At 37.3% G+C, this 11786-nt stretch overlaps 1 protein-coding gene across 1 annotated transcript in view; it reads left to right on the forward strand.

Annotated features, from left to right (window-relative positions):
* Positions 1–5124, forward strand: part of LOC103779882 (echinoderm microtubule-associated protein-like 5) — a gene marked incomplete at its 5' end in the record, with an annotated part of 50364 nt that extends 45240 nt beyond the window's left edge. The window contains 5 exons of the mRNA XM_008947525.1: positions 252–383; positions 1353–1441; positions 2213–2389; positions 3331–3532; positions 4972–5124. Coding sequence (XP_008945773.1) covers positions 252–383; positions 1353–1441; positions 2213–2389; positions 3331–3532; positions 4972–5102 — 731 coding nt within the window. The remainder of the gene's footprint in view (positions 1–251; positions 384–1352; positions 1442–2212; positions 2390–3330; positions 3533–4971) is intronic.
* Between the last annotated feature and the right edge of the window lie 6662 nt (positions 5125–11786).

The raw sequence follows: 11786 nt of genomic DNA on the forward strand, positions 1-11786 counted from the left end.
CAAAAAATGTTAAAAATTTCATCAAATAGTTTTTATTGTTTGAAGATGTAATGATGTAGTGGTTGTGTATTTCATACTGATTTGGATTCTATGGTATGAACAATAGTCTGTCAGGACCTATGTATAAACTAGCATGCTCATTTCAAAGAAATCTGAGTTGCATATAGCTAAATTCCAGAATGTACTGGTGTTTAATATACAGAGTACTGTGATTTTTGAAAATGCCTTGTTTTTCTACTAATGTGTTTTAGGGGCTGGAAAGTACTTAGCTGTAGCATCCTGTGACAACTTTGTAGATATTTACAATGTAATGAGCAGTAAACGAGTAGGAATCTGCAAGGGAGCCTCCAGCTATATCACACACATGGACTGGGACGTAAGAGGTAAAGAGAATTCATTCTAAAAATCTGGAAGACTGATTACATTGTAGACTAGGTACAGTACATCTGCAGTGTGAATTTATGATGTCGCTGACAGGTCTGTTTCGTCGATTTATGAATACGTTCACAGCATCTGAGTAAAGATAAACCCATGATTTTTCTCCTGTTTATATTTAGAAGTTTTGCAATTTGAAGTAAAATAGATGTCTCGATAGATTGGTTGGGCTTTGGGTTTTGGTTTTTTTTTTTTACATCTTCTGTGTTTGTTGTTTGACTTCTACTTGAATAATGTACTGCATAATGCAGTTGCATCTGCTCAGGAGTATTTATCTTTGCCAAAAATAACAGAAAGACTAGATTTCCTGTCTTCCTCGGTCTTAATATGTGTTTAACTTGGATACTAACTGTAGTCCTGTTTCATACTAAAACAAGGCAGTGCAATTGTGCAGTCTGTTGGTTCCTTCTGTTACTCCTCTACACAATCACTTTTGAAACAGTCCAATTGCATTTGAAAGAGTGTTATAAGTTAGCTTCCTCTGAGAATTTTGAAAACATGAATAAGACAGAAACATTTAATGAGATTTTTTTCCCTCAGAAAAGAAGTAATATAAAGTCAAGCAAAAGTCAGCTGCTTCTGAGCATGTGTATACTGGTCAAGCAATTGTCACAAACAAGGTCTGAGTTAAACTCGGTACATTTTGTGTGTCGCCTGAGGGGACAAACATGAACAGGAGAGAAATGTGATGCATGTTACAAGTTTCAAAGAGAGGAGGAAGGACTGTGGCTTGAAGAGGGTAAAGGATTCTGATCTTCAGAAGCCCATGTTTCCAGATTTCACTGTGTGCAGCTTTTCTCAATGGAAACAATTAGTGTAATTAAAAATTACAAAAGAACATTTTTTTCTTTTTATTTCATTGATATCATGGAGTCTTCTGTTTAATGTTAATATGCAATATGTGATATGTGTTTTAGGGAAGCTCTTGCAAGTCAACACTGGTGCTAAAGAGCAACTGTTCTTTGAAGCTCCTCGTGGGAAAAAACAGACAATTCCTAGTTTGGAGGTGAGGAAATATACTGCCTTCTTAACTTATTTGCAAATCAGTTATGATACATATCACATAGGAGGGAATGATGTACAAAACTGTAATCTTAACTGGTCTGTCAAAAAAGCTTCTGTTGAGGTATTTGCTGTCCTCTATCCATTTTTGTAGCTTGTTCTTAGATAAGTAATCAGAATGACAAAATACATAGAGAATATCACATCTGTCTCTTCTGTTAAGAAATGGATATTTGGCTGACTTAAGCACTCATTAAAATCTTACTGGATGTCTCTATGCCTCTTTTGGTACCTAAATACCTTAAAACCCTGTTGCAGATTACTTAGCCCTAACCTTTCTGTGGAAGATTTCATGTCTATCTTTACATAACAATGCAGTATAGTATACATAATATACATAGGCAAGTATAGTATATCATAGCTATAATATTGATTTGTTTTCTCAGACATAGAGTGTTATTGTAAGCCAGACCAAAAAGGGATAACTTTCAAATAGGATTTTCTATGAGATTGAAAGGAAGGGTTGAAAAATAGAATTTGTTTTCTCTACTCTGAAAGGGCTTCTAGAGGTTCTGGAACTGAAAGTTAATAGAGCTAAAATTAAGGGTCTCGAATGAAATCCTGAATAGTCAGAAAAGATGTGGTTAATGTGTCAAAATATTTTCTTTTAGATGTGATGTATCTTTCAGTGCAGGGACTTTTTCCCTGAAATCAGGTATGGAAGAAGACTGCCTGGGAAGAAGCATACTCTGTCTCAAACAGATTGTTTTTGTAGGTAGAAAAGATTGGCTGGGCATCATGGACAAGTGTTCTGGGCTCTTGCTGTGAAGGAATCTGGCCAATAATTGGTGAAGTCACAGATGTAACTGCTTCATGCCTCACTAGTGATAGTAAAGTGTTAGCCACTGGAGATGATTTTGGATTTGTGAAACTGTTTCGATACCCTGCTAAAGTAAGTAATTTTCATCTGTTTGTGGAGAAGATTGATTAATAAAAACCTGCCTTTTCAAAACTGTAAAAATTGATTGCTCAGGGCAAAAGAGTGCTTTTTTTTTGTCCCTATGATCAAAGACGGCACTTGATTTTACACTGCAATCTGCAATGCATTAAACATGCAGTTAGTAAGAATGACCATTCCAGGTCAGATTAAAGAGCCATCTCATGTGGTGACCGTCACTGACAGTGACAAATGCATAGGAAAAACTGCAAGAATTGGAATGGGAGAGGCACTGTCAAACAATATCTTAGGCATCAATATCCTCAGTGTGGTTTTTATCAGTGTCATTTTCAGACCCTTAAGCTCTTGTTTTGGAAGACAATGAGAATTTCTTCCTCACCTTCATTTCACTCATAGTTTTAGAGACTTTCATTCTGTCCAACCTCAGTTGTTTTTCTCTAAGATGAAGAGATTTATTATTATTTAATCATGCATCATAGAAGAGCCTTTCAGAAGCACATTATGTTTTTACTGCTCTTATAGAACCTTTCTAGTTTTCCTGTGTATTTATTGTTCAAAATTGAAGATGTATTTACTGTTTTGCCATGCTAGGGATGGTAACAATGCACAAGTATTGACTCAAAATAGTCTTTGTGCTTTTTTTTTTTTTCCTTTTTCTGCTAGATTATTTTCTCTCGTAGGAGACACGATCCAGTGTTTATTGCTGGGTTCTGTTCATAAACAAATTCTTGCTTGCATAGTGTGGAAACACAGTTAACATTTCATGAAGCTGATGTAGAGAGGAACGTGGCAAATTATGGGATCCATATAAATGCAAACAAGCTGAAGCATAAACTGTGAAGAAGTTAAGAACATGTTGTCATGTACTGGCAGCTCATTTCAGTTTTATGTAGCAGGCTGATTAAATTTGATATATCCCTTTTCTTCCTTCTTAGGGAAAGTTTGGAAAATTTAAGAGATATGTTGCTCACAGTACCCATGTAACAAATGTCCGTTGGACCTATGATGACAGTTTGCTGGTCACTATTGGAGGGGCAGACACCTCTTTAATGCTGTGGACTTATGAGATGGAAGGACATCGGGATAGCAGACAGTGTGACAGTGAAGAATCTGACCTAGATTCTGAAGAAGATGGAGGTTAGTAATAACTTTTAAAACTAGCTGGATTGTGCTATCTCAAGAAGACTTTACTGATGGAAAACTGCTAATTTAGAAATAATCAAGTTTCATGATTGTTTTAATCTTAAATAGTGAAGATGTTTCAAAAACATGAAGTAAAATTTCTTTTTGGGGAAAGGACTAATGCTGTTGTGCAGAAAATTGTAATAAAATGTTTGATTTACTGCCTTGAGTCAAGAGTATATAAATAGACTCTTATCCTTTAAATGAAAAAATATTAAGTGCCTATTATAGGTAACTTCCAAAAATCTGTATAGAAAAATACTATAAAATCACAGTTTAGATTTGGGCACTAATTCTAAAAGAATTATATTGGCTTCTTGATGTTTCAGCATCTGTTTCCACAACATGAAAACATTGTAGACTGAGGTGGGCTGATGTTCCTATGTGGAACAATGTATTGCAAGACCATAATCAATAAGTCACTACATTTCATAGAATTAACTCATATTGATTTTGCCATAATTAATGTTGTCCTTTTTGTGTTACAATTCCAAGGGTTCATGCAGTGGATGAGAATTTTTATGCACTGCCTTTCCACTTAAAAATATTGAAAACTACATCCACAAAGTAATTTAATTGCCTGCAGGAGGACTCTGTCAGCTTTAGCTTTCTGAATCAAAGATTGCAGTCTTCAGAGTTTTTGTTCAGCTTTTGTGTCACCTGCTAGCACATCTTTGCCCCATAACCTTCCCTAGGCTCTGGTGCTTTACACACAACCCTCTTAAGCTATATATTCAAAAATACTCTAAAGGAAAGAGAGGTCTGTTACGTTTTAGAAAAAAAGACATTGACATTTTTTCACAAAAGTTTCTCTTAATGGGGTCCTATTAGTTTCAGTTAGTGTTAAAATCTGTTCATAAAGTTGGCATTAGTAGTCTACATATTTGAAAAAAATAAGAGGGTAAGTAACAACCCTGTCACTATTTAGCTTTTTTGCTATGTTTACTGTAGTAAACATCATCTTGATGTGCCTGACTGTCCCTAAGCATGATGTAGGAACCTGGTACAGACCTATAGATTCCATCTTATTGGATAGATCTGGAAATTGAGAACAGCCTGGTGATAAACCTTCCAGAACTTAAAGGCAGGTTTCATACAGCAAGTTAATGACCCTGAGTTAAGGCCAACCAAGCAGAAATGGGGTAGTTTTGAAAGTCCCTTGAATCTTTGATAATAATTTCTTTCCACAAAGATACTGTAGAGCATTTTTGCTTAGAACGTCTTTTATTAACAATGTTCATAGTTCCCAGCTGCTTGCTTTCTGGTGTGTGTTTGTTACTAATAATATATGATATATTTATTCTTGTATTCCAGTACATGATTGAAACCTGCACAAATTATGATTTGATTTATTTTGGGTATCTTGTTTTGATACTGTTCACTAATTTTGTTAGGTTATGACAGTGATGTGACAAGGGAAAATGAAATTAATTACACCATCAAAGCCTTATCAACAAACATTAGACCAATGTTTGGAATTAAGCCTCATCTGCAACAAAAGGAGCCAACCATAGATGAAAGGTAATTGCTAAGTTACAATTCTAGCCTGGAAAGCAATCTGAAAAGATGATTAATAGTAAAGTATAATTGTATTGAAATATATATACAACTTGGTGAGTTTCTTGAGATAATTGGTTTATTTGCTGGTGTTTATAATGTGTTCATTTTGGAACGTAAATGCCGAGTGGTATCTAGTGATGGCATTCTAGCCATGAACCTGTACATCTCTTTCATTGAAAGCGACTCTCAATTTTTTGTTTTTGCCAACAAACTAATATGACAAATTGAGCTGTAATTGCTCCTTGTATTGTTTCTGTCTCCAGAGTGCTCCAGCTTTATTTGAAAAATTCTGTCCAGAGTGCTTCAACAGTTTTCATTGATGTGTCTTGGCAAATGAAGTTGGTTGCTTTGCTGTGTTAGTTGTATTGCTTGGTTCACTGTTGTTTACTTTAGTAGAGAAGGGGATGGGGAGCAGAGTAGAATAAGACCAGCAGGTAAAGTAGATGTGAAATAAGAAAAAGAATTTACAACCACTAGAGCGTAATCTGTTGCAGAATCTGTGAGGGAGCATGGGACCCTGAAAGTTGTTTGTTGTCAGCAAAATAAATATGAGCAGTGCATGTGAGGGAAAAGGAAAGAGATTCCTAGCACAACACAGTGGCAATTGAGGAATGCTAGTATTAGAGAGAGGGAAGTGAGGAAAACACAACAGAGTATAATTAGGTATAAGGATATAGAAAAGTAGCAGATTGGGAACTTACTGCAGGAATGTGAGGTTGACAGATCTGTGATGCCCTTGTTGAGGAAAGCAGCCTGATGTTTGTGGGAGTTCTGGTGGTGGTGGCTTTTGTTTTCATGATGTGTTGCTGAAAGAGAGAACGGATGCCTGTGTATAAAGCTGTGGCTCCCTGTCTTGCATTTAAAATAAGAAATGGTGTAGCAGCAGCTCAACCCGAGTAACGACTCACACCGATACGATTAATGGTCGTTCTCCCCTTGTTAGCCCAAATACCCCAGTTTTATCCAGTTCCAAGCAGTCCCCTGCTTAAAGCTATTGTTAATTGGGTACAAGTATGAGTTTTCTCAACCCCCTCCCCAGTATCTGTTTTCATATGACATCAGTTCCTACTCTAAGCTAGCAATTAGCACACTACAATACTGGCTTTATTTCTTGAATACATCTTGATAGCAATTAAGAGCCTTTGGGCCATAGCCCTATACTGATTCATCCTGGGTTGCTTACTGCGGTAGAGGGAAAAAATTCCCCCACAAAATGGTCTTTCTGTTTGTTAGATGTGTTTGATGTAGAAATCAGAAATAATGTGCATAGTACAGTCTTGGATTTATATTTACTCTGGTTAGCGAAAGCTGTGATCAGTTTTGTTTGTTTTTTTTTTTAAATGAAATTATAGACCTCTTGTATTTCTTTCAATAATTGTTTCTGAAAGATGAGTGAGTTTTGTTTTTCAATAAATATTTTATTAAAAATATTTTAAATATGTTGAAAATATGTATTGAAGTAAATTTTATTCAAATAAAATATTAAAAAAAATTATTATTAGCTTCTGATTCAGAATGCATAAAAGTTCATGAAAGAATTCCATTGCCTGCATTCTTTAAAATTTTGGAGCCATAAAATTTCAACAAAAACTTAATGAAGTATAAAACCAGAATATAGTTACTGTGTGCATTTTAATTTCTGAAGCAATATTGTGTAAGATTGGTAGATGTTTTAGAAAGTCTACTTTCATAGATACTAATTTTTATTTTATTTTTATTTCCCTTTCCTTTTGCTTCCTATGAAGGCAGGGGGTAGTGAGGTAAGTTCATTTACACAAAGTCCAGGACCAAACGCGTCTTAATGAGCTGCTTTATTGAAGTGAAGGCTTTAACTCTTTACTATTAAATAGGGGCATGTTAATGGTTAGAAAAGGAATAAGTGACAAAGAATAAGCCAACTTCTCAGTCTGGGTGCTAAATAAAGTGTTTGGGAGGAAACGACCCAATCTTGCACTCTCTTCCTCAGTACTCTGGAGTGGCTGAGGAAGAGCTTGGCTTAAGTAGCTCTTGTCAGAGAGCTCTCCTAACTTCTTGTGGCCTTTTGTAAGACTATATCACAGGGTTGGTGCAGAGGTCCAACAGGGGATAAAAAAATGCCGGGAGCATGTTGCAGAGATGCCTGAAGTGGCTATACAAGCAGTGTCACCCTGTCTGCAGCACTGCACTGGAGCTAATAACGCTTCAGGGCCAAGAGGGCTGTCGCTGACTGCTGCAGCATTTTCCCAAGGCACCTCTGTTAGTGGAGGATCTGAGCTGCCAAGTCCACAGCATTCACAAGGCATGCAGAGTCACTAGCATGCATAGGTGCCTGCACTGGGTAATGAGTTTTCTAAATAGAGTCCTTCAGAGTTGTAGACTGACCTGCAGGGACACTTGGACCTACACTGGGTTAAAAAAAGGAGAACCCCTCTCATACCTACCTGGACCCTGTTTCCACAATGAAATCGCATCCCCATGGTGACAGATGATAGGATTGTGTTAATCTCTGTGTATCTCTTTGCAGGCAAATTGATGCAATCAAGAAAGCCACTGTCTTCATATAAATTTTGTATCATACTACTAGGAATCTTTATCAAATTAGTTCAGTTTTTAAGTTTTTAAAAAAAGGTCTATCTGTAAAGTCATTGTTTATGTGTAAGTTACACATTCAGATTTTTATATATATGTAACTATATATGCAGACTTTTCTTCTGTGTTTGTTCATTTACATGGTATTTGGCTATACTGCTCTGGTGGGTTGACCCTGGCTGGACACCAGTTGCCCACCGAAGCAGCTCTATCACTCCCTTCCTCAGCTGGACAGGGGAGAGAAGATATAATGAAAGACTCGTGGGTTAAGATAAGGACAGGGACATCACTCAGCAATTACTGTTATGGGCAAAACAGACTTGACCTGGGGAAAATTAATTTAATATGTTACCTATCAAATCGGAGTAGGGTGATGAGAAATAAAAACTACACCTTAAAACACCTTCCCTCCACCCCTCCCTTCTTTACACCTGATTTTCTCTACCGCCTCCCCACCCCGAGGCACACTGGGACAGGGAATGAGAGTTGTGGTCAGTTCATCACACGTTGTTTCTGCCAATCCTTCCTCCTCAGGGGGAGGACTCCCTCACACTCCTCCTCTGTTCCAGTGTGGGGTCACTTCCAAGGGAGACGGTCCTCCACAAACTTCTTTAATGTGAGTCATTCCCACAGGTTGTAGTCCTTCTTGAACAGCTCCAATGTGGGTCCCATCCTTGGGGTGTAGTCCTTCAGGAACCTACTGCTCCAGCATGACTCATGTGGTCACAAGTCTTGCCAACAAACCTGTTCCAGAATGGGCTTCTCTCTTTTCATGGGTATACTGGTCCTGCCTGGAGCTTGTTGCACTTCAGGCTTCCCATAGGGTCACAGCCTCCTTTGGGTCTCTGCTTGCTCCGGCATGGAGTCCTCCACGGGCTGCAGGTGGTTATCTGTTGGATACCAGGGGGACAACCTGCTTCTCCATGGTCTTCACCATGGGCTGCAGGTGAATCTCTGCTCTGGTGCCTGGGCTACATCCTCCCCCTCCACATTCACTGACCTTGGTGTCTGCAGAACTGTTTCTCACATATTCTTACTCCTCTCTTTTGTTCCTGATGTGCAGGTTTTTTTTCTCCTCTCTTGAATATGTTAGCACAGAGGTGCTACCACCGTGCTGATAGGCTCAGGCTTAGCCCGCAATGGGTCCATCTTGGAGCTGACTGGCATTGGCTCTATCAGACATTGGGGAGCTTCTATCAGCTTCCCACAGAAGCCACCCCTGTTGCCCTGGGACTACCAAAACCTTGCCTTGCAAACCCAGTATAATGGGCTATGGGTAGTACTTCTGTGGTGTTCCATGTTCCATGTAGGCTTGTTGTACTGCCTGTCATACATTAGAAGAGGTACATTTCTTGCACTAACACTTTACTGGAATCCTTGTATTCTCAGGATCACAGGTACACATCTGTGTAGAATGTGCTTCTGAGAAGGTATTTCAGGTACTTTGACTTTGTGTATAAAGGATGTTCTTTATTAGAAAGTATCTGAACCTCTTTTACTATTGAGTTTAATTCTCTAAGGGAGAAGATGGAGATAAACACTACCAGATAAATGTAATGATATGTGTGAAGACTTTCAAAGGCCATAACAAAAATTTAGTTATTACTTAAGATTGTTGAGCCTGACAGCTGAAGTGCAATGCATAAACACTAGCTGAGTAGTGAGGTTCTCGCTATGTGGAAGGGGTAGTATTTTTAGTATCCAGAGTATTAAATGGGATAAACAATAGGAGAACACTAAAGGAAGCATACCTGAAATCTCATCTGTTTCCTACTTCTGTCTCCATGAAAGCACAACTGTGAGGCCAGGAGTTGTGGTCTGAGACAGCGGCCTGGATTTAGAGTCACGTATTGCTCAGTTGGGTGCCAAAATTATTAAATGATTATTAATCATGAAAGTTATTTTTGTTTTAATATTATCAGAAATTAGTTGACCTCACCTTTTATGTTGTAAATAGTAAGATGACACAGAGAATCAAAGTTTTAGGACATTTAGTCTAGCAAAAATCCAAATACACATCAGCGGGTGAGTCACAACAGTGTTACTTGTTTTTGCCAAAGCTCTGCAGAAAAGAACAGAAAATTCCCTAGATTTAGAAAGCAAGAATAAGCAAAGGAGGCTGCAAAACAGCACAGTCTGATGGGGAGGTAACTTCTCTATGAAGTATGGAACATAGGATTCTGATTCTGGTATAGCAAAATAATCTCTCCCACAGAGGTAGTGTCCTGTTCTCAATTTTCTGGTTTTGCTCATAAACTACTTTTTTTCTTTGTACTAGGAAAGGTTAAAAAAACCTATTTGTTTTCCCTTTCACAATAGCATAGTTTTTACTAGGAGCAGTGGAAATTTCTGTGTCTTAACCATTTTTATGGCTAACACATTAACTTGAAATGCGAGTTGTACCAACCCATCTTTATAGGCAGTACTGGCTTTATTTTTTCCTGTTGACAAACATTTCTTTTAAAAAGCTTACGGATGCTAGAACTCAAGATGTCATTCAGATTCAGTCAGTCTGTCTGCTTGCAATGTAATTTAACGCCACCTCTACTACTGATATGCCATTCTCTAGTAATAAAATTACCATAATATATCACTGACATCAGAATATTTATTTTAACTTCTACTGAAAACACAGATTGACACTGGCAGTGAGACAGCACTTATGTCTCTAATTAAAATTATATATAATTTCTGAATAATAACATGAGAAGATGCCTACTCTGTCTCTAATGTGGTTGTGTAATAGCTTTATGGATATTCAGCAGCACCAAATACATTGCAAAACTGTTTCTATCCTTTACTAAAAGGTCTTTCCTAATATGCTTTTGTGCTAGTTAAATTGCTCAGAAGAGAAATCGATCATGGATGGTTAATTTTGAAAACAGTTCTGGCGCAGCTATCCCTTGAACTGCAAATACTGGAGGTTGGCAGAAGAATCTGGAGAATATCACTCCATTCTTATTCTGCTCTTACACTCCCTGAAGTGTTCCCTATTTGTCACTGTCAAAGGGATGATGCTGTGATTAATGTACCTTAGACAAGAATGGCTGTACCAAGAGATCTCAAAATTAATCAACTGGGAATTCTAGTTTAAAATTCTTCAGATACTCTGCATCCCCTCCGTGATGCAATTTAAAGAAAAAGAAAAAAAAAAATATTTTTTTTTTTTGTCTTGATGATTGTCTTTTGTGTGTGTGTGTAAGGACATATGCAAAAATACTTAAACTATTTTAGATCCTTGAGTATTCATAATGGGAAGAAAACTAAGAAACTGTTTACAAACTAGTTCTTTACTGATCCAGAAGTGAAGAATGTTGTTGTTTTGTTTTGTTTTTTTTTTTTTCTACCTGCTACAGACAGTAAACAAACCTCAGTTGTAATTCCAAGTGGGTCAGAGAGGGAGGAAGCTGCTGAAATGAGACCTCCTTTGTCTGAACCTCGCAATTATCACCTTATGATTGCCATTATAAGAGAAATTCAGAGATTTTATACAAACATCTACTATATATTTTGGATAAATGAACAGAATGCCGGTCCAGTGACTTGTGATATGAATATAAATAGCAGAAATTCCAAAGTTCTTTTTGTTAAATGGTTGCCTTTATCTTCTCCTTTCACTTTGTCAGCTTATGTGATTTGAGAGGAGGGAGAAGCCGGTAGTTAAACTTAAGAATTATAGTAAGGGGCTTTCTATTAGCAGCTCTTTCTCTCTCTCTGTTCACCATGTTTGCTGAATAATCTAGATTACAGGGAAGTTTAAATTTAAAGTTAACATTTTTGTTTTTACAATTGTAGAAAGAAAGCAGGGCTTTTTGCTAAACTTTCTGGGAATCATTTTCTGCACACTAGAAGTGTACTTTATTGCCTGGCATTAACCTTGAGATTGAAAATCCTGATTCTGGAGATTTCATTCTTCACAAGCAATCATTTAATTTTCATTAGTTACTTGTGTTACTGTATTTTTTTGCACTAGCAACGAACTAGAACAACATTATGGAAAGGAATGGTCTCCCTTTACCAGTTTGAAGTGACAAAGTGTCAAGGTTTACTGAATTATTTCCAGTTTTCAATGCAAGGAAAA

Source organism: Merops nubicus, unplaced genomic scaffold (genome assembly GCF_000691845.1).
Source record: "Merops nubicus isolate BGI_N331 unplaced genomic scaffold, ASM69184v1 scaffold729, whole genome shotgun sequence".
In the NCBI taxonomy this organism is placed as follows: Eukaryota; Metazoa; Chordata; class Aves; order Coraciiformes; family Meropidae; genus Merops; species Merops nubicus.